Source organism: Pleurodeles waltl, chromosome 6 (genome assembly GCF_031143425.1).
Source record: "Pleurodeles waltl isolate 20211129_DDA chromosome 6, aPleWal1.hap1.20221129, whole genome shotgun sequence".
Classification (NCBI taxonomy): domain Eukaryota; kingdom Metazoa; phylum Chordata; class Amphibia; order Caudata; family Salamandridae; genus Pleurodeles; species Pleurodeles waltl.
In genome coordinates, this window is record NC_090445.1 from 44,701,192 (window position 1) to 44,723,075 (window position 21,884).

The 21,884-nt window shown below is 44.3% G+C and overlaps 1 protein-coding gene across 2 annotated transcripts in view; it reads left to right on the plus strand.

Moving 5' to 3' along the window:
* SKIC2 (SKI2 subunit of superkiller complex) overlaps window positions 1-21,884 on the plus strand; it is a 220,173-nt gene that overhangs the window by 64,948 nt on the left and 133,341 nt on the right. For both annotated transcript variants that reach the window (XM_069237208.1, XM_069237209.1), the window contains 5 exons: window positions 7,303-7,448; window positions 8,114-8,260; window positions 9,404-9,488; window positions 18,895-19,001; window positions 19,525-19,671. In XM_069237208.1, coding sequence (XP_069093309.1) covers window positions 7,303-7,448; window positions 8,114-8,260; window positions 9,404-9,488; window positions 18,895-19,001; window positions 19,525-19,671 — 632 coding nt within the window. The remainder of the gene's footprint in view (window positions 1-7,302; window positions 7,449-8,113; window positions 8,261-9,403; window positions 9,489-18,894; window positions 19,002-19,524; window positions 19,672-21,884) is intronic.

Genomic DNA, 21,884 nt, shown 5'->3' on the forward strand with positions numbered 1-21,884 from the left:
TGGAGGTCGGATCCTTCAGGTCCTGGGGGCTGCGGGTGCAGTGTCCTTACCAGTTATCGGGTCTTTGATGCAGGCAGTCGCGGTGAGGGGGAGCCTCTGGATTCCCTCTGCAGGTGTCGCTGTCGGGGCTCAGGGGGGTCAACTCTGGCTACTCACGGGCTCGCAGTCGCCGGGGAGTCCTCCCTGTAGCGTTGGTTCTCCACAAGTCGAGCCAGGGGCGTCGGGTGCAGAGTGCAAAGTCTCACGCTTCCGGCGGGAAACGTGTGTTCTTTCAAAGTTGCTTCTTTGTTGCAAGGGTGCTTCTTCCTTGGAGCAGAGCCGCTGTCCTCTGGAGTTCTTGGTCCTTTTAGATGCAAGGTACTCCTATGAGGCTTCAGAGGTCGCTGGACCCTGTGGAACGCGTCGCTGTTGCAGTTTTTCTTGAAGTGGGGAGACAGGCCGGTAAAGCTGGGGCCAAAGCAGTTGGTGTCTCCGTCTTCTGTGCAGGTTTGTCAGCTCAGTAGTCCTTCTTCGTCTTAGCTTGCAGGAATCTAGTCACCTAGGTTCTGGGAGCCCCTAAATACTCGATTTAGGGGTGTGTTTAGATCTGGGGGGTTAGTAGCCAATGGCTACTAGCCCTGAGGGTGGCTACACCCTCTTTGTGCCTCCTCTCTGAGGGGAGGGGGGCACATCCCTAATCCTATTGGGGGAATCCTCCATCTGTAAGATGGAGGATTTCTAAAAGTCAGAGTCACCTCAGCTCAGGACACCTTAGGGGCTGTCCTGACTGGCCAGTGACTCCTCCTTGTTTTTCTCATTATCTCCTCCGGCCTTGCCGCCAAAAGTGGGGCCGTGGCCAGAGGGGGCGGGCAACTCCACTAGCTGGAGTGCCCTGGGGTGCTGTAACAAAGGGGGTGAGCCTTTGAGGCTCACCGCCAGGTGTTACAGTTCCTGCAGGGGGAGGTGAGAAGCACCTCCACCCAGTACAGGCTTTGTTACTAGCCACAGAGTGACAAAGGCACTCTCCCCATGTGGCCATCAACATGTCTGGTGTGTGGCAGGCTGCTAAAACTAGTCAGTCCACACTGGTAGTCGGTGTGGTTTCAGGGGGCATCTCTAAGATGCCCTTTGGGGTGTATTTCACAATAAAATGTACACTGGCATCAGTTTGCATTTATTGTGCTGAGAAGTTTGATACCAAACTTCCCAGTTTTCAGTGTAGCCATTATGGTGCTGTGGGGAGTGCCATGTCGACTTACTCGTTTTCTCCCCATCAGCACACACAAGCTGGCAAGCAGTGTGTCTGTGCTGAGTGAGGGGTCTCCAGGGTGGCATAAGACATGCTGCAGCCCTTAGGAACCTTCCCTGGCATCAGGGCCCTTGGTACCAGAGATGCCAGTTACAAGGGACTTACCTGGATGCCAGGGTGTGCCAATTGTGGAAACAAAGGTACAGGTTAGGGAAAGAACACTGGTGCTGAGGCCTGATTAGCAGGCCTCAGCACACTTTCAAATCATAACTTGGCATCAGCAAAGGCAAAAAGTCAGGGGGTAACCATGCCAAGGAGGCATTTCCTTACATAAAGTGCATATGCTTTCTTCCTTAAACATGGTAACATTGGTTAATTCCCAATTGGCATATTTAATTTACTTGTAAGTCCCTAGTACAGTGCACTACATGAGCCCAGGGCCTGTAAATTAAACGCTACTTATGGGCCTGCAGCACTGATTGTGCCGCCCACAAAGGTAGCCCATCAACCGTGTCTCAGGCCTACCATTGCAAGGCCTGTGTGTGCAGATTCCCTGCCACTCCGACTTGGCATTTAAAATTAATTGCCAATCCTTAAACTCCTCTTTTTCTACATATAAGTCAACCCTAAGGTAGGGCCTAGGTAACCCATAGGGCAGGGTGCTATGTAGGTAAAATGCAGGACATGTACATGTGTGGTTGTCATGACCACACAAACTTGTCAAATCAAAGAAGTGCATGAGAAAAGCAAAGAGATATCCTCAGTGGAGACAGCAAAGCCCAAACTGGAAGAAGGTTTGCAGAGTAATCTTGCACTTATTTCAAAGGAAGAATCAAGAAGAGAAGATCCAAGATGGCCGCTGTGAGTCCTGAAGGTTAGTTACAGTTCTAGTCTTGCAATCGGTTGGTTGCTAGGTTACGAGCTCTCTAGCTGGAAGCCTTGCACTTCAACTGAGGCCTGACAGGAATCAGCTGTGTGGAGAGAGAGCGCGCTTCAGAACAGAAACTCCTGTGAGGTAAAATTACATTTGAAGATTATATTACAGAAAACGGATAAATATTGTCAAGGTTTATTCGAAGAGTTTGATAGTAGACCATCCCCGTGGAAGACGGCAAGGCTACAGAGTTAATGTATGAATTAACCTAATGTTTACAAGGTTCTTGTTTAAGATATTAAAGTCAAAGAAAAAACGAACTTTAAAAGAGCAAGTATCTACAAATGTCAAGGTTATAAACGAAGGCCAAGTTTAAAGGAGAAACGAACTGTTAACAAATAAGCATTTACAAATTCAATGGTAATAAACCAAAATAGAGTTTAAAACAGAAACGAACTTAAATAAACAAGCATTTACAACTACAAGTTATCGACAGATGTCGAAGTAAGGAAGGAGAAAGTAACTGTAATAAACAAGCATTTACAAATACAAGTTATCAACAAATGTCGAAGTAAGAAAGGAGAAACGAACTTTAATAAACAAGCATTTACAAATACAAGTATTGACAGAAGTCACAATAAGATAGGAGAAATTAAATAACATCAGCTGATTTGAAGAACGCATTATCACCAACTATATATATATATATATAGCAACATAAAACCAATCTCTAACAAAGGTTGAGAAGTTCTTCCAGAATCAGTAATAAGCATTTTTTTTAAGAAGAGCTATCATTTATAGAGAGAAGCAAGGCTACAGAGAACTCAGGGTGAGTGAAGAAATAATAGAATTAAAGAGAATTAAGTGTTGAGAGTAGAAAGTGAAAAACTGATGTATGTCCCTAGTAATTGCGACTGTGACTCTTGCAGCTGCTGTATCCAATCTTAGATGTGAAGAGGCAGACTGAGTACTGGCGTTCATCATCTCTGTGGCAGTCTCTCTACCATCCCATTCCCCTTTCCCCCTCCGGGGTACTCAGCACGAAGGATTAATATTCGTTGTGAGTAGCTCGGGTCGGGACTGAGGGGTTATCTTCTGCTTCTGAGGAAATCAAATTGAAGTATCCTGACAGTGGTTCATATGTCCTTATACTGTAAAACTCCTAAATCTGTTTTCCACTACTGTGAGGCCTGCTCCTTTCATAGGCTAGCATTAGGGCTACCCTCATATCCCGTTTGAGTGGTAGATTCTGATCTGAAAGGGGTAACCAGGTCTTATTTAGTATAGCCTGTATGGTAATCGAAAATCCTGCTTATTGGTGAAGTTGGATTTAATATTACTATTCTAGAAATGCCACTTTTAGAAAGTGAGCATTTCTCTGCACTTAAATCCTTCTGTTCCTTACAAATCCACGTATGGCTAGGTTCAGTTGACAGCTCTCTTGTGCATTCACTCAGACAAACCCCAAACACAGGATGCTCAGCCTCACTTGCATACATCTGCATTTTGAATGGGTCTTTATGGGCCGGGAGTGTGGAGGGCCTGACACTTACGTTTCAAAGGCTAGCGGCCTGCCCTCACATAATGGACTGCCTAACCACCAACTGGAACCCTGGCAGACAGACTTGTACTGAAATGGGGCATTGTGCACTTCAAAACCACTCTTTGAAGTCTCCCCCACTTCAAAGCCATTTTGGGGTATATAAACTGGGTCTCTGACCTCACCCAACCAGACACTTCTGGACCAGAACCTGCAACCTGTCAAGAGGAACTGCCTGGCTGCCCAAAGAACTCATCTGGACTGCTTTGATGTGAATGACTGCTGTCGTACTGTTGCCCTGCTGCCCTCTGACTTTGCTTAAAAGTGCTCTCCAAGGGCTTGGATTGAGCTTGCCTCCTGTTTTCTGAAGTCTCAAGGCCAAAAAGACTTGATCTCTTCAAGGAACTCCTTGTGCACCAAAAATCGACGCACAGCCCGTCTTGTGACGAGACCATCGCCGCACAGCCGAACCGGAATGACGCAGCCCAAATTCCAAGTGAAGAATTGACATAGCGCCTGCCTTGCGGCCGGAACTTTGATTCAAAGCCCTGCCAGATAGACGCACAGCCGAACCGGAAGAACGCAGCCTGACTTCCCGAGTAAAGATTCGACGCAGCGCCTGCCATGTGACAGGAAATTGGACGCATCGCCTACCGGATCGATGCAACGCCTGTGACTTCATCCCGCACACCCAGGATTTCCACGCATCGTCCCTGGGCGTCAAAGAGAAACCCGCATCACAGTGAGGAACCAAGCCTTTTCACCAGAAATCGACGCATGCCCCTTTTAGCGTGAAAAGAAACAACACATCGTCTGTGCTACGTCGGAAAATCCGATGCACACCTTGATTTTCCACGCATCTCCTCCTCTGCGGTCTCCGTGCGTGTAATTTTTTACGCAAACCAGGTACTATGTGCTAACAAGAGACAGCTGTTGATTTCTAAGAATTAATACTCTTTTTAATCTTGCAAAAGTGATATTCCGAATTGTGCTTATTGAATCTTTATCGTTTTGATCTTAATTTAACCAGATAAATATCCTATATTTTTTTTAACGTGTGTGGTGTTTTTTTGTGGTGTTCTCATTGTGTTACTGTATGATTTATCGCACAAATACTTTACACATTGCTTTCTAAGTTAAGCCTGTCTGGTCAGTGCCAAGCTACCAGAGGGTGGGCACAGGATAATTTGGATTGTGTGTGACTTACCCTGACTAGGAATGTGGTCCCTATTTGGACAAGGGTGTATACCTCTGTCAACTGGAGACCCTATTTCTAACACACATTATATTAATGCATATCTTACTATAAAACTATTTAAATTCATAACAAGCTCATATTTGATTGCATAAAAATAATAAATAATAAAGTGCTGTGTGCAATTATATGCTGTGTGGGCTAGTTAGCGCCGAACTACCCATGTTACAGGCTTTTGTGCTCAAGCATGACGTGCAATTATGCTCATAATAAAATAATGTTCTCCTGTCAACACATATAAGCAATTCTGCCCAAGTGGGCTAATAATGCAATTCTATTAAAGGTAAGATAAAAATTAATATAAACATATTGCACACCACCTATTAAAACCAAACATGTCTACAATTCACTACCATCATACAATATGGTCCTGCCATATATTTGTATACATCGGTAGTACTCAACACTCAATCATTTACCAGTTTGTGTTTCAAGCGTTGCCACTCGAACCAGTAAAACTTAACGAATATTTTAAAACACACCACTAGTGAAACATTAAAATCATAAAACATATTGCAGCTTCTTAAACCTAAAGAGAGACACTTGTGTATTCCCTGATTTCCTGATAAAGGAGGCAACTTTGTTCTGTGGTCTAAAGAAAAGTATACGACTAGGGCCTATAAGCAGCTTATTAATTAACAATAATATAATATTGTCTTTGTCCCCCAGCATATATGTATCACTAACAAAATACAGCTCCCTGCTATAGGGCTCCATAGGCCTTCCTTAGAGGAGACTTAGATATAATTTTAAGGGGCAGGGTAGCTTTACCATTGGTTTAAATGGCAAGGCTGTTAGCCATTTTGTATCTTGTCACACGAAGGGTGTTACAAAGAGTGCTGAAGCCCTGAATGGACACTCTGCCTTACATGCTCTGGGTACCGTATTCTAGTAAGTCAGACCGTGCCAATTGGGTGTATCCAATTCAACATATGCTTTGCATAAGGTCAAACACTGGCACCGAGATCTGGTTAGCAGGCCTCAGTGCACTCTCAGAGTCGGACACCAAAAAATGTGGTGGTGAACATGCAAAAAGAGGCATTTCCTTACACCTTCTTTCTCTTTTTTTCACCTTTTCAGTGGTTCTTTTCTTTTTCTTCTTTGTGCTATTTTTTCCTTTTTTTTCTTTTCTTTTCTTTCCTATCCTTTTCTTTTTTCTTACTGACATTTATTTTGCTCCTTTCTCTGCTTTGATAGTTTTTGTTTCTTGAATTTCCTCCTTTGTGTACTCTTTCCTTCTTTCTATTTTTCCTTTTCCTTTTTTTCTGTCTCTGTTTTTCTTTCTCTCCTTTCTTTCTTTGCTTCCTTTTTACATTGCTCTTTTCTTTCTGTTTCAGTTTCACAGTGACGGTCCTTTAAGCTCTTTCTTCAGCTTTCCACTTTGCTCTTTTTCTTTACTTTTTTCTTTTTCCCTACCTTTCTTCCTCCCATTCCTTCCTTTCTCCCCTTTCTTCATTTCTTCATTACTTTCTTTGTTTTCCTTTTTTCTTTTCTTTAATAGTACCTAGTTTCTTAAATCAATCTCTTCCTGCATTCATTTGTGTGTAATGATTGCTTGATAGGTACACGCTGAGGGAGTAACTGCAAAGATATGTTATTTGTAGAGAGCTATGACGTTTTCACGTCCCTTGCAAAATGTAGGATTGTTAAGGGAGCAGCATAAATATAAAAAAAATTGACTTTCTAATTTGCTTATTTGTGGACATGATTCAGTTGACTTTTGGACAGTTATTGGCAGACGGAAGTCTTTCAGGTCTTAGCTCTCCAATTGAGACCAGCATCATGCCAGAATGAGTTGGCTTGCCTCAATGAGACACTCACTTCTCTGAGATGATTCCCAAAGAAGAGTAAAAAGACAAAACTGATCTTTGGGGACACCACAGGGAAACCTTTTGTGAGACAGTTCATGTGCTGTTAGTTCTGTATGTTCACTGGAGCAGGGCTTGTGAGCTCAGGGAGTGGTGTTTAAGTTACTTGGCCTCTTGTAGTTTTATCTGATTTACCCACATATTTCGGCAGTGACCTAGGATGATCTTCAGTGATTCAAAGGAAAGGTTGGAGTCCCCCAATGTACACAGCATATCCTTACACAGTGATCAGCATAAGTGAGTTTAAAGTAAACATCATTAGAAATAAAATAATGGGAGCCTTAAGCCTTCCACATACAATAGGCAGGTGCATGATATGATGGGAGCCAGGGCTAATTATGTGTAAACACACAGTATAAAGTCTTCATGGTCTACATGGCATCCATGCTCCATCCGAGATCCCCCCTAATAGATGTCGATTAGTGATCATTTCTCCTGCCCTGTCCAAAGAAGGTTTTCCTTTTCCATGCTTAGAAGACTACCTTTTCCTTGTGTGATCTAATGAGCTGATTCCTCTGTCACCTCAATCCCCTACAGTGGCCATTCGAGCTCGACGTCTTTCAGAAGCAAGCCATCCTCCACTTGGAGAACCATGACTCTGTCTTTGTGGCAGCCCACACATCTGCGGGCAAGACAGTGGTGGCCGAGTATGCCATTGCCCTCTCCCAGAAGCACATGACCAGGTAAGTGATGTACATGAGGCACGGTTGGAGCAATGTGGCATACAGACCTGGATTGGTAACCTAAAAGTGTTAGAGCTACAAAAAAGTAAAACACCTTTCCTAATTAGCCACTAGATTACATCTTATTTGCCTTCCTTGGAAATCCGAAGAACTGTGATGATGATGTTCACAGTCTTCCAGGACACAGGAATACTGCTCCGTTTAGCATGCACTCATAAAATAACATTGACCATCTTTATCAAATGTCTGTATAATTAATTCTGCTTTGGTTGATAACTTGTGTTTGAAACATTTGCATTGTTTGCCTCCATTTTCTTTGTTGGAGTAAAGCCTTTTTCCACAATTAGATCTGTTAGAAACAGAAATCAGGCCACATGTAGTTCCTTGTTTTGTATCACGCATTTTAATGGTCTGTTTCAACAAGCCACCCTGTACCAGTGTCTGTAAAACTCTACTTTGCTGTATGAGGCCGCAGCTTTATGGAACAGCTTCCTGGTAGCACACTGTCAAATAACATAATTTCTAGATTTGAACTATTAAATGTCAACAGATCTACAGATGTGGTTATGTGTATTTGTATGGTGCACAACTTTCCCCAGAGGGTATCCTGGTGCTGAAATGGCCTTCAGTACTCATACTCATTAATATTTTCTTGCTATGTTAAGGACCATCTACACCTCACCCATCAAGGCCTTGTCGAACCAGAAGTTCAGAGACTTCAAGAACACGTTCCAGGATGTGGGGTTGCTGACCGGAGATGTCCAGATCCATCCCGATGGCTCCTGCCTCATCATGACCACTGAGATTTTACGGTATGACAGTCACAGGGGAGAATAGCTTCCTGCAGTTATCAGTGATCCACGGTGCTGTAATGGGGGTACTCTGGTGTGATCAAGCATGGTTCACATGAGAAGGAGCAAAGCAAGCCACACTACCTCTGTATGGGTAGGATAAATCACAGGCAGCTACAACTGCTTAGCCATAGTCTTCTCTGGGGTAGCAAAGCACAGAGTGAGAGCCTGTTAGAACAAGTGCAGCAGCATTTCCTTTCTAAGCACCAAGATCAACGGAGGGCAAATGTATGACCTTCAGGCGTGTTCAGCAAGTTCATGTCCCCCTGACCACACACTAGCAGAGCAGCAGGGGTGGGCTCAAGCAGATGCAGCTGAATTACAGCAGAGTGAGCATCTCCAGTGCCAGCTGCTGGTGTGAAAGGGCATGCAGAAAGGGAGCAGGAACTCATGTGCCTTTGCAGTGAACCAACAATTGTGTATCTCTAAGGCTGAACTGTAAGATTTACCCTTGGATAATCATTTGTTTTCTTATTCTTCTTTCCTCTTATCTCTTTTTCTGCCTCCACATGTTTTTTATTCTGATATCAATCCATTCTTATTTCTCTCCTTTCCAATACTCTTTCTCTTTATTCCTCACCCTCTTACAAAATCCCTCTCCTTCATCTCTTCATAATACTTTCTTGTTCATCCTGGCCTTGTTTTCCATCTGTTACATGTTGTCCTTGTATCGTGCACTATCATTCTTTTTTACTTTAATTTCTCTCGCTCTCTTCTTATTCTCCTTTCTACCACCCCCACACTTTTGTTCTCTAAATTATTTCCCACTCTTGCTTGATTCCTTTCCCGCCCTGTTCTGCTTCCTGCCTTGCCCCCCCCTTTTGTTCCCTCTGTCTTCTTCTCTTGTTTTGCTGTGCTCCTGTCTCCATGCACCTTAATTGCCCTTTCTTACTCCTCTGCCTGGCTTTCCCTTTCTTCTGTGCCCTGAGTCTATCCTGCACTCTTTCTTGCTTTTACTCTCTTGTCACTTTCCGTCACTTGCACTCTCTCTCCTGCTTGCCCCTCTCACCTCTTTCTTGGTTTCTTTGTCACTTGCTGCCTCTCTACACCGCATTCTTCTCCACCCTCCGGCCTCTTCGACTCTCCCCTCCCTCTCTTTCCCAGCTCCATGTTGTACAACGGTTCCGATGTCATCCGAGACCTGGAGTGGGTGATTTTCGATGAGGTCCACTATGTGAACGACGCAGAGGTGAGCCCGTGGGTGCATCTTGACTTGTAATGCTTTTGAAAAGGATAACCTGGTACTGCGGTGCATCCCGACAAGTTGTACCCCAGTGATGGAGGCTATTTAGCCATGAAGAAGGTTTTGCAAAAAAGAGCAACATTCTCTGGTTTGGAAGGTTTCACTCTCTATGGCATACATTCCTAACATTTTAAAGGTTATTTATGCCCTTCAACAATGAGGTTTGCAATTTTAATCTTAGTAAGATTAGTCATTGGTGTTCATGAGACATTTAAACAGCATTACACTGGCTTATCTATACAAAATACCCTAAGGTTGGGTTTGTTGTAAAAATAAGTCGGCTACTGTGCCCTCGCTAAAATAAAAAAACGTTAATAATTAAAAAATAAAAAGAAGTCTGGAAGAATACTGAATACAGGGGGACACGAGTGCTGCAAGCACGTTAAAAACAGTATCACCGAGTCAGCAGCGGAAGGATACAAATCATCCAATCAGAAGCAATGAAAAGTAGCAGTGTTCCTTGATAGGACAAGCACACGAATAGTGATGTTCCTTGATAGGACAAACACACGAATAGTGATGATCCTTGATAGGACAAACACACGAATAGTGATGATCCTTGGTAGGACAAACACTAGAATTGCAGAGAACTGAGACACAACAAAGGTATCCAGTCATGAGTATGGGCCAACCCAAAACCCACTCTTTCTAATGTATTGTAGAAAAAAGAGTTTCACGAATTATAAACAAAATATTATTCGCCAATCATATTATTTCAAAAGAGATTTTCACTTCTGTTGCATATTTTCTCTAAAAATAAAGGCACTTATTTCAGCATAGATAGAAGAGGACATTAAAATATCAGCATTGGAGAAACATCCATAAAAGTAGAATATCGTAAATCATAGTTATAAATGAATACCTTTAATGTTGTGTGCATAGATAAAAACATTTTAAAAGTGCACCTTTTTCTTAGCATAGCCCATCTGAATTTTGGTCTACTTATAAAATGTGGGCTTGCTCTTGCCGATCTATGAATCTGTATTCTCCAGGCAGTACTGTAACAGTATTCCTCCACTGTGACCTCACTTCTGCATTTTTGATGTGTTGCATTTTTCCTTTTCGAATACAAAAATGTGAAATGTTTCATCTAAAGGGTCGATGGATTGGTTATGCCTCTGTTTTTAATTTACCGTTCAGGAAATTTTGTCTTCCATGTTTGAATGGTAAATTAAAGGAAAAAAGTAAAATGTCCTCTGCATCAGTATGTAAGCGTGGGGAGTGCATGCGTCACAACATATGTGCATGAATGTGAGCACACAGTGGCCATTTTGGAATGATTTAATTCCAAAATGGCCTGCATGTGCTTGTATGCTTGAGCATGTGTCTTATTAAAAGTCATCTATTTTGTCTTTTTTTAAAATTTTCCAGTGGCAGATGGAGACATTTGAAAGTGGTGGGGAGTAAAAGTCTGGATATGACTTTTATATAGCGAGTGAAACGAACATGCTTAATGGACACATGTGGGGTCCAGGGTGGGTCTTCCTCTCAAGAAAAAATTGAAAAAAGATTGACAAATGGTGCAATTGAAAGGAAATACATTTAGTGAGAAAGCAAGGTTTATAAAGCAGTGGGAGTGTGTAGTCTTGAAATATTAAACACATTAAAAACTGCCCCATATTTTACTGCATTAATATGTCCACCCTTCATTTTAATATGTGAACTGTACAGTGCAAAAAATTCAGGGCCTTTAAAGTGTGTGCTTACCCAGTGTCTTGCACTGCATGCAGCATCGCCTTTCAAAAGAAAATGCTCTTACCAGGTGTAAAGAAATGGCTCCCTGTTGCAGTTAACCCCCACTTTTTTCCTGATTCTGATGCTGACTTGACTGAGAAGTGTGCTGGGACCCTGCTAACCAGGCCCCAGCACCAGTGTTCTTTCACCTAAAATGTACCGTTGTCTCCACAATTGGCACAACCCTGGCACCTAGGTAAGTCCCTTGTAACTGGTACCCCTGGTACCTAGGGCCCTGATGCCAGGGAAGGTCTCTAAGGGCTGCAGCATGTCTTATGCCACCCTAGGGACCCCTCACTCAGCACATACACACTGCTTGCCAGCTTGTGTGTGCTGGTGGGGAGAAAATGACTAAGTCGACATGGCACTCCCCTCAGGGTGCAATGCCAACCACACACTGCCTATGGCATAGGTAAGTCACCCCTCTAACAGGCCTTACAGCCCTAAGGCAGGGTGCACTATACCACAGGTGAGGGCATAGGTGCATGAGCACTATGCCCCTACAGTGTCTAAGCAAAACCTTAGACATTGTACGTGCAGGGTAGCCATAAGAGAATATGGTCTGGGAGTCTGTCAAAAACGAACTCCACAGCTCCATAATGGCTACACTGAATACTGGAAAGTTTGGTACCAAACTTCTCAGAATAATAAACCCACACTGATGCCAGTGTTGGATTTATTAAAAAATGCACACAGAGGGCATCTTAGAGATACCCCCTGTATTTTACCCAATTGTTCAGTGCAGGACTGACTGGTCTGTGCCAGCCTGCTGCTAAGAGACGAGTTTCTGACCCCATGCGGTGAGAGCCTTTGTGCTCTCTGAGGACAGAAACAAAGCCTGCTCTGGGTGGAGGTGCTTCACACCTCCCCCCTGCAGGAACTGTAACACCTAGCAGTGAGCTTCAAAGGCTCAAGCTTCGTGTTACAATGCCCCAGGGCACTCCAGCTAGTGGAGATGCCCGCCCCCTGGACCCAGCCCCAACTTTTGGCGGCAAGTCCAGGAGAGATAATGAGAAAAACAAGGAGGAGTCACTGGCCAGTCAGGACAGCCCCTAAGGTGTCCTGAGCTGAGGTGACTCTGACTTTTAGAAATCCTCCATCTTGTAGAAGGAGGATTCCCCCAATAGGAATAGGGATGTGCCCCCCTCCCCTTGGGAGGAGGCACAAAGAGGGTGTACCCACCCTCAGGGCTAGTAGCCATTGGCTACTAACCCCCCAGACCTAAACACGCCCTTAAATTTAGTATTTAAGGGCTCCCCTGAACCCAAGAATTTAGATTCCTGCCACTTACAAGAAGAAGAGGACTGCTGAGCTGAAAACCCCTGCAGAAGAAGAAAGAAGACACCAACTGCTTTGGCCCCAGTCCTACCGGCCTGTCTCCTGCCTTCCAAAGAAACCTGCTCCAGCGACGCTTTCCCCAGGACCAGCGACCTCTGAATCCTCAGAGGACTGCCCTGCTTCAAGAAAGACTAGAAACTCCCGAGGACAGCGGCCCTGTTCCAAAAAGACTGCAACTTTGTTTCAGAGGAGCAGATTTAAAGACCCCTGCAAATCCCCGCAAGAAGCGTGAGACTTGCAACACTGCACCCAGCGACCCCGACTCGACTGGTGGAGAACCAACACCTCAGGGAGGACCCTCCGGCGACTCCGAGACCGTGAGTAACCAAAGTTGTCCCCCCTGAACCCCCACAGCGACGCCTGCAGAGGGAATCCCGAGGCTCCCCCTGACCGCGACTGCCTGACTCTAAGATCCCGACGGCTGGAAAAGACCCTGCACCCGCAGCCCCCAGCACCTGAAGGAACAGAACTTCTGTGCAGGAGTGACCCCCAGGAGGCCCTCTCCCTTGCCCAGGTGGTGGCTACCCCAAGGACCCCCCCCCCTTGCCTGCCTGCATCGCTGAAGAGACCCCTTGGTCTCTCATAGGAAACCATTGAAAACCCGACGCGTGTTTACACACTGCACCCGGCCGCCCCCGCGCTGCTGAGGGTGTACTTTTTGTGCTGACTCGTGTCCCCCCCGGTGCCCTACAAAACCCCCCTGGTCTGCCCTCCGAAGACGCGGGTACTTACCTGCTGGCAGACTGGAACCGGGGCACCCCCTTCTCTCCATTGAAGCCTATGTGTTTTGGGCACCTCTTTGACCTCTGCACCTGACTGGCCCTGAGCTGCTGGTGTGGTAACTTTGGGGTTGCTCTGAACCCCCAACGGTGGGCTACCTTGGACCCAAAACTGAACCCTGTAGGTAATTTACTTACCTGCTAAAACTAACAATACTTTACCTCCCCCAGGAACTGTGAAAATTGCACTGTGTCCACTTTTAAAACAGCTATTTGTGTTTTATGTGAAAAGTATATATGCTACTGTAATTATTCAAAGTTCCTAAAGTACTTACCTGCAATACCTTTCAAATGAGATATTACATGTAGAATTTGAACCTGTGGTTCTTAAAATAAACTAAGAAAATATATTTTTCTATAACAAAACCTATTGGCTGGATTTGTCTCTGAGTGTGTGTTCCTCATTTATTGCCTGTGTGTATGTACAACAAATGCTTAACACTACTCCTTGGATAAGCCTACTGCTCGACCACACTACCACAAAATAGAGCATTAGTATTATCTCTTTTTGCCACTATCTTACCTCTAAGGGGAACCCTTGGACTCTGTGCATGCTATTCCTTACTTTGAAATAGCACCTACAGAGCCAACTTCCTACACCAGGCATCAGAAAGCACCCACAGCTGCTGGCTGCAATCAGTCATACACAAACATGTGCAAACAGGTGTTTAAGTGGGATGAAAAAAGTGGGGGCTCTCTAAAAGGGAACATGCAAAATAAATTTCTGTGATTCCCGTAGTGTGTCACCCGACCTGTATTTTGATTTCTCTCTGAGATGTTATTGCACCCAGAAATATAACACAACAACTGACATACACATAAAACCTGTCAGGACCCGTTGGCTTTGTCAGTGGTTGTTGGCTGTTTAAGATAAATAAGTAACAGCAATGATTAGATATAAACAATTAACACTTCAGATGTTTCAATTATGAAATTGTGAGACTGTAAATTAAATATTATTGAGGCCTGTGGAAGGAGTACTTATGGAAGGCCTTAAATTATGTGTGCTTTATGTTAGACATGTAAGCCCTTTTTCTCTTCACATCTCATGTATCTGCACATTTTCATCCTCCTCTTCAGAACTCTCTTTTCACTCTCCCCTGAATGCACTTCCTTTCATCTCCCTCATTTTACCACCCCAAACATACATTGCACTCATTCACATTTAAACACTTTGGGGGTCATTATGACCCCGGCGGTCGGTGAAAATATGGCGGTAAGTACCGCCAACAGGCTGGCGGTGCGTACCGCCATATTATTACAACCCGCCAATGTACCACTCCGACCCCCATGGCAGTGACACATATCTGTCACTGTTCCACCCGCGGGATTATGACCCTTCCTACCACCATGGTTTTTGTGGCTTCCTTACCGCCACGAAAACCATGGCGGTAGGCACAATCAGTGACAGGGAATTCCTTCCCTGTCACTGATAGGGGTCTCCCACCCTTCCCTTCCAGTTGCCCCCCCCAACATTCACGCCCCCCCTTCACACACACATTCCCACAAACATCCACGCATGCATACATCCATACACACATCCGCATACACTTACAAACATGCACGCACACACGCATTCACAAAACATAACATACACACACTCACCCCTTCATACATGCACACTCGCATCCATCACGCCACACACACCCGCATACACGCACATACAAACATACACACACACCCCCACACACACACACAACACCCCCCACTCCTGTCGGAGCACCCAGTTATCTGTGTGCAGGGGGTCCTCCGGCAGGAGACGGGACGGGGCGCTGCTGCCAGCAGCAGCGTCCGCCAGCAGAACATGGATAGGCCGTATTATTTCTCATAATACGGCTGGCGGCGGTCTACTGGCGTGGCGCTCCTGCTGGCAGCAGTGGCACCTTACCGCCATCCGCTTGCATGGCCACAGCCGGATTTCCGCAATCCTTCTGGTGGAAATCCGGCTGTGGTCATATTACGGCGGACTGCTGGTAGCCGCGGCAACGGTCTTTTCACCGCTGCGGTATGCGGTTTTTACCGCCATTGTCGAAAAGAGGGCCTTTATTTACTTTTCCCTTCTAAATATGTTGACCTCTGTGCACCCCCTTCACACACATTTACACTGAATTTCAATTGTAAATGGAATATATAACCATTGTTCTGTGTGCTCTGCAGAGACGCAAACCCACTGAAAGGCACTTATACTTTGCCTTCAGCCTCAGCACCAGCGCTCTCAATCAAAGCCCCTTATAAACACCTGACACAAGCCAAAGAATGCACTATTTAAAAGTAATAAAATACACAAAAAGAAATACAGAAACAGAACATGATGAAACAGCTAACTCTCTTCGCGAATGCAACACTGAGTAAAACGTGGAATAAGAGAGGAACTAAATTGCTTTTTAGCATCCATTGTTCCCATAACAACCCATGTTTTTGGCATTAATGCTAAGGGCATGACCATAGGGTGTGTTGTAACGCCATATAGCAGGTAACTGCCTTTACTGTAAGCACATATTTCTTTCTCTCTTTGCGCTTGACTCAGATATTTGGATAAATTTCACAAGGGAACAAGAACTGTGCTCATCTTTCGTAACAATTTCGTGGGGGAACAAATACAGCAGCTCCACTTCTTAAAGGAGCCAGCGATCTGCAGCCAGGGCCTTGAGTGTCACAGTGGGGGAGGATAGCGTGAAAAGGGATCTCAGTATAATGAAAAAAACACAAGATTAGCATGATAACACTTACCATTACCATAGCCAAGGCACCACATTATGAAATGAAGGTCTTTAGAGCAGAAAGCGTTGTGTCATGCGTCACAGTACAGAAAGTTGATTTACAGCCTGGCTTCCGTCTCCTGCTTCACAGTGAGGTGGGGCACGCAGTCTGGGATGGACAGCCCAGAATTAAATGCATCGATTTGTTTAGAGTTATGTTTGTTACAATCGTATCTCTGAACAAATCGATCTATTTAATATTTTTTGCTATAACTGTGTAGGACAAAAAGAAAGCAAGTGGCCCAGTTGCACTCAGTCGCTATCAGGCCCTCTAAAGTAATCATAATTTTAAATAAATAGCTAAAAATACATGATATGGGGTGGGGAAGCACCAAGGGTCAACAGATCAGCAGGGGGAAGTATATTAAGCACGTCTAGTTCGATTACTAGATATTGCGAGTGAACAGGGAAGCCATCTTAGGGTAGGTCCTGGGCACTGGTCATTACAAGTTACTCAGCTACATAATGGCTTCATTGAAACCTATTGTGTTTGGTATCAAACACCTCATCTTAATAAATCCATACTGATACCAGTATTGGATTTATCATGACATGCACCGAGAGGGCACCTTAGAGGTGCCCCCTGAAACCTCCTAGTGTTCTAGTGTGTTGGCTGACTGGTATCGTCTAGGCTGCCACCACAGGCCAGTTTCTGACCCCCCTGTAGATGAGAGCCAGTGCTCTCTGAGGTCAGAAAAGAATGCCTGCTCCGGAGAAGGTATTATTACGTCCTCTATCAGGATGGCTAATAAATCTGTATAACAAGGCCAAAGGCTTCAAAGCCTTTGTTGCCTTTGATATGTGACCCCGGCTACCTCCAGACCTGGAGAATGCCACCCCCTGCCTTGAGTCCCATTTTACACTGGTACAGGTGTAACATTAGCTATGGAGTAGGCATGTTGCACCTTCAGGCTAGTCATGTCCATAAGGTGGGCTGGCTGATGTGCTCCTCAAAAGAAGGGATCGACCATCTTGTTTTTGGTGGAATTAGGAACTCTGGGGCAGCTTTATTTCCACTCCCCACAGGAAGTGGTCATTTAGGGGGTGTAGTGACACCAGGGGAAGGTAGCTCATCTACTACTACCCTTCTATCCCCTAAATGCTCCTAAATTTAATATTTAGGGCCCCCTCCCCAACACCAGGAATTTAGATTCGCCTGACTACAGGAAGAAAGAGAACAAGGAAGAGATGAACCATGGACTAGTTGTGGGCTTGGCGGCAAACCCTGCGTGCCTGGTCTTGTACCTGACAGTTGCAAAGGCCCCACTCTCTTACAGCTGTGCATCCGCCCAGAGACTTGAAGAGCTGCCAGCACTTCGCCACCCATCCGGCATCTCCCTTGCAGTGCAGGAGCCACTTTCCTTCACCAGCAGGTACAGAATGCAACTGCCAGGTCCCCCATTTTGCTGACCATTTGGTCCACCATGGGAGCATCTCGCCAGGAAGATACATCCAGTCTTCAAGATTCCCTGCACCAATACCCAAGGTACCATAGCCTGTTGTAAACACCAAGGCACGTTTGTGTTCAGTCCGAACACCACCAACGCCAAAACTTACCTGCACATTGAGGGACTTCGAGACAGGTCAGCTCCTTGCCAGAAGTCATCTTGCTGTGTTTCTTTTCCTCCTTCTGCAGGCTCTCCTAGAACTGTGAGAGCCTCAAATTCACCAACCTGCTGGACAAGACCCTATGCACCCGAGCCCCCCAGCCCAAGTCCATTGAAACTTATGGTGTCTCTGTGGTCCTGAGACCCTCAAGAATTGAATCCCCTTTGGGTTCTGCCAGCTGGTCTCCCAGTCCTCATTTGCAGCCTTTTCTTACAGGTAGTCTTCCCCATTGACGTTAGCTTGTAACGTTCGAGGCGAACACTGCTAGAAGCACCGCTGCACCCGGACACATTAGGGCAAGTAAATTTGAACTGTTGGTTTCTGGGGCCTTAGATCCAAAACAGCAGTCCTGTAAGTCGTTTGCAACTGATTTTGTGCAGTGTATGTTTCTCCAATAGAATAACATAACCATGTTCGAGGCTCATGCCTGAAATCTGACACCTGTATTTTCTGTGTCTGAAAATCACTAACTTACAAAGTACTTACCTTTTCCGAAGATCTTGGTGTCTAAAGTAATATAAAAATCTGTTATTTTGGCAAATTTATTTTGGATTTAGTTGTTGAGTGTGTGTTTCATTTATTGACCCTGTGTGTACAACAAATGCACAACACTCCCCTCTGATAAGCCTAAGGCTGGGTGACCACACTACCACAAATAGAGCACCTGGGGATTGTTAAAGCAAGCCCCTGTACGCTAGTAAGGGATACCTTGACTCTGCACAGTGTACCTTGTTTTGGTACACTGTATAGGGAGCCAGCTTCCTAAGGTTTGTGTATGTGTATGTTGTTTGATGTTTTACACCTGATGATATGAGCTCACATCTGACAGCTAAATCTGTTGTACGTGAGACCTAAAAAATAAAGAAAGAACCTCAACTAACTGCTATTGTCGACCCCCTCTTAAGTCGTAATATAGCAGTAGCTTTGTGGTGTTTTTCTAGAGAATTATAAGGCGGTCTTTTGCAGAAGTAAGTGGGTTCAGCAATCCCTCTCCATCTGCAGAACAAAGATAGAGCTATCAGTCATTGCAATTTATTGTTTTCGGTTGAAGGTTTTTGTGTTGCATTCCTGGCTGACTGCAAGTTTATGCTTTCTTTACAATCATTCTTATCCTCGCCTCCTTTTGCCTTCCAGCGTGGTGTGGTGTGGGAGGAGGTGCTCATTATGTTGCCTGACCATGTCAACATCATCCTGCTTAGTGCCACTGTCCCTAACACCTTGGAATTTGCTGACTGGATTGGGTAAGTTTGCATGTGTTGTTGAAATGATGAGTTTGAGTAACTGCATTATCCATTTGAGTGCCGTTGCTTGCAAATGTCTTCTTTTGGTTTTATGTATTTTGTACTGTGGTGTTTTCAATATGAAAAAAAGTTAATGTGCAAGGGTTCTCAAATTCTTCTGTATTGTCAAATGGGTGAGAAATATATTCATTCTTAGAGATTAGGTGGCAAATTTGTGAAAGTTAGTGGCACATTAGGTAAGTCAAAAGATTCTGAGATACGGTGCACGGTAACTGGAGAGGAGAAGTGCATAGGATCATGGGGTGAATGTGGGATAGCAGACAGGATGCAATAAGCAGTGCTGGTGCATGGAGAGGATGGATTGATGCAAGAGAAGAGCTTTGAATCAAAGACTTAGTGGGAGGTGACAGCCCTAGTAGAACAATGTTCAACGTGCTACATGGACTAGAATGGACCTTTGAATGGGACACATTTTCCTCCCACACTGTGACTATTAGTTTCATGTCTACCACCCCATCCACAGGAGGATAAAGTGTAAGAAGATCTATGTGATCAGCACCCTGAAGAGACCTGTCCCTCTGGAGCACTTCCTGTACACGGGTAACAGCCAGAAGACACAGAATGAGCTGTTCCTGCTGCTGGACGCCAAGGGCAACTTCCTGACAAAAGGGTAAGAACAGTGCCTGCTCTGCATCAGCTCATTAGTTCTGTGGTGACCCCTCCCCACCTTTATAGTGAATGACCTCTGAAATGTGCTGCTCACCTTTTCAGGCATCCAGACATCAGGTTTCGAGAAATCTACTTGACTACTCACTATGACAAGTATATTTAGGGCCTACTCGCCCGGTCTGGTGAGCTAACAAATGACAGATGTGTTCACTCAGAAAGTGAAGGAACAATAAAGGTGCCTTCAAATCTTGTTTTTATCAAGTCACATTTGCTGTGTTTTCAGAGACAGAGGTCTTAAATCAGGTTACGTCTTCTTACAATTACTTTCCTTCCTCCGTCTGCAGAGTTCTAGTATCTTGTAAAGTGAACTGTCTTGATGTGAAGTACAAAGAGTTGGAAATGAAAGGCTGTAGGTTGTCAGTTTTTTTTATGTAGCACACATTTAAATAGCTAATAAGTGAACTACAACAACATTTCAAAATATATTTCATTTTTCACAAGCCATTTTCTTGTAATTCTGAGATTAAATAAATATTTTAATAGGTTCAAAACAAATTAGAACACTTTACTTGGTATTGTGCAAATGATAATGTTTGCTGGAAGCTAAGTTTCACAGAGTATTATTGATACACTGTATAGATTGATCAGTAAAAGTAGTTTGATTTGTAAAAGTGCATGTGGGAAAGTTTTTAGCCATTTCAATGAGACATTTACTGTCTGTAAATGGCAGTGTGCCACCACATCATGCTTTAGTAATATATTTATTAAAAGTGAGTTTTTAAACATAGACTGGGAAACACTTCTGCTCCTCCCCTGATGGCAATGCCATTAGTGAACTGAGAGGCAAGTCAGGGATCATGTGAACCTTATATGTGGGCTAGATTCTTATTACACACGGGGCAACCGTTTATCCGAGTTTTTTTGTACAGCAGAAATGGTTAACTCACATATTTGAAGGTGCTTTCAAATGTGAATGAAGAAAAAAGCTGCTCAATAAAATAAAATGTTTGCTTAGGATCGCACAATTTGAGACCAGTTCACAGGTCAAGTACATTACACTTAGGACATGTATATTATTAAAGTTACTAGACCTGCAGGTCTAGTTAACATTTTAGGTCAAGTGTGTAAGCGCTTTCTCCTGTTGTAGGTATTGTGGGCATTTAACCATGCCCACCTCACACCCATCACTTTCACTCATTCGTGGGCTTGCCTTTCAAAAATCCTTTGATGTTATTGGTTATTGCTTTATGTTTGTCCTGCCTTGGGGCGGTTTTGTTACCGCTTTGCAGACTGACCCTGTTGCATGGATAATTGCATGATTGCCGATATACTTCAGGTTGGGCAAACTATTTTCTTCATTTGTCTCTCCCCTTCGTGCTCCATGGCAGCCATGGCCTTCACAGTGCCAACAGCACAAACTCCATCAGTGATATTGGAGCGCTGCTCACATTGTTCACACTGTTACCTTATCAGAGTCATATCTTTTGGCTCTCCCCTTCACGCTCCATAGCTTTCCCAAAAACACTTATAATTGATAAATGCTTTACTAAAATAAATCTGCAAAGTAGCTCTCCCGACACAGCGTAAGAGCCAACACTACAATATTCAGTGCACTCGGGAAAAGTCACCCCATAATGCTTTGCAAGCATTCTGTTTCAAAGCACTTTTGCCCATAACTCAGCCTACTGTGGTCCTAGGACAATGGGATCACCACCAAAGCTTTCAGTATGGCACACGCTTTCTGTTTAGGTCATCTCCACACTAGGTTATTGGGGGACCCCTAAAATAATAACCCCTCCCACCATTCAGTTCCTTTTTAAGCTCTCTTATGGCTGGAACTTTTGTTTTACAGCTTGGAGTAGTTTGTGTTCTAAAGGCATTAGTATTACAGTAGGCCTGCTAGGTCTGAACATGTGTAAGGCACTACGCCCTTTAGGGGCTAAATAAATGATTGCATGACATTACTTTGTGCCATTCTATTTTCATGTGGTTAGTCTTCTAGGGGCTAATTACATGGTTACATGACCATGTTTCTTACAAATGATATTTTTATTGTGGTGTCTTCTAGGGGCATTTCTAACCATTACAGTCAACATACTACTATATTTGCTGCACTCAGTTGTCCCATAATGCTTTGCAGGGCATTCTTTTACAAAAAATGTGCGCTCTTAACCTGTGGTGGAACCACCTTCAAAATGTTCAGCACAATCTGCT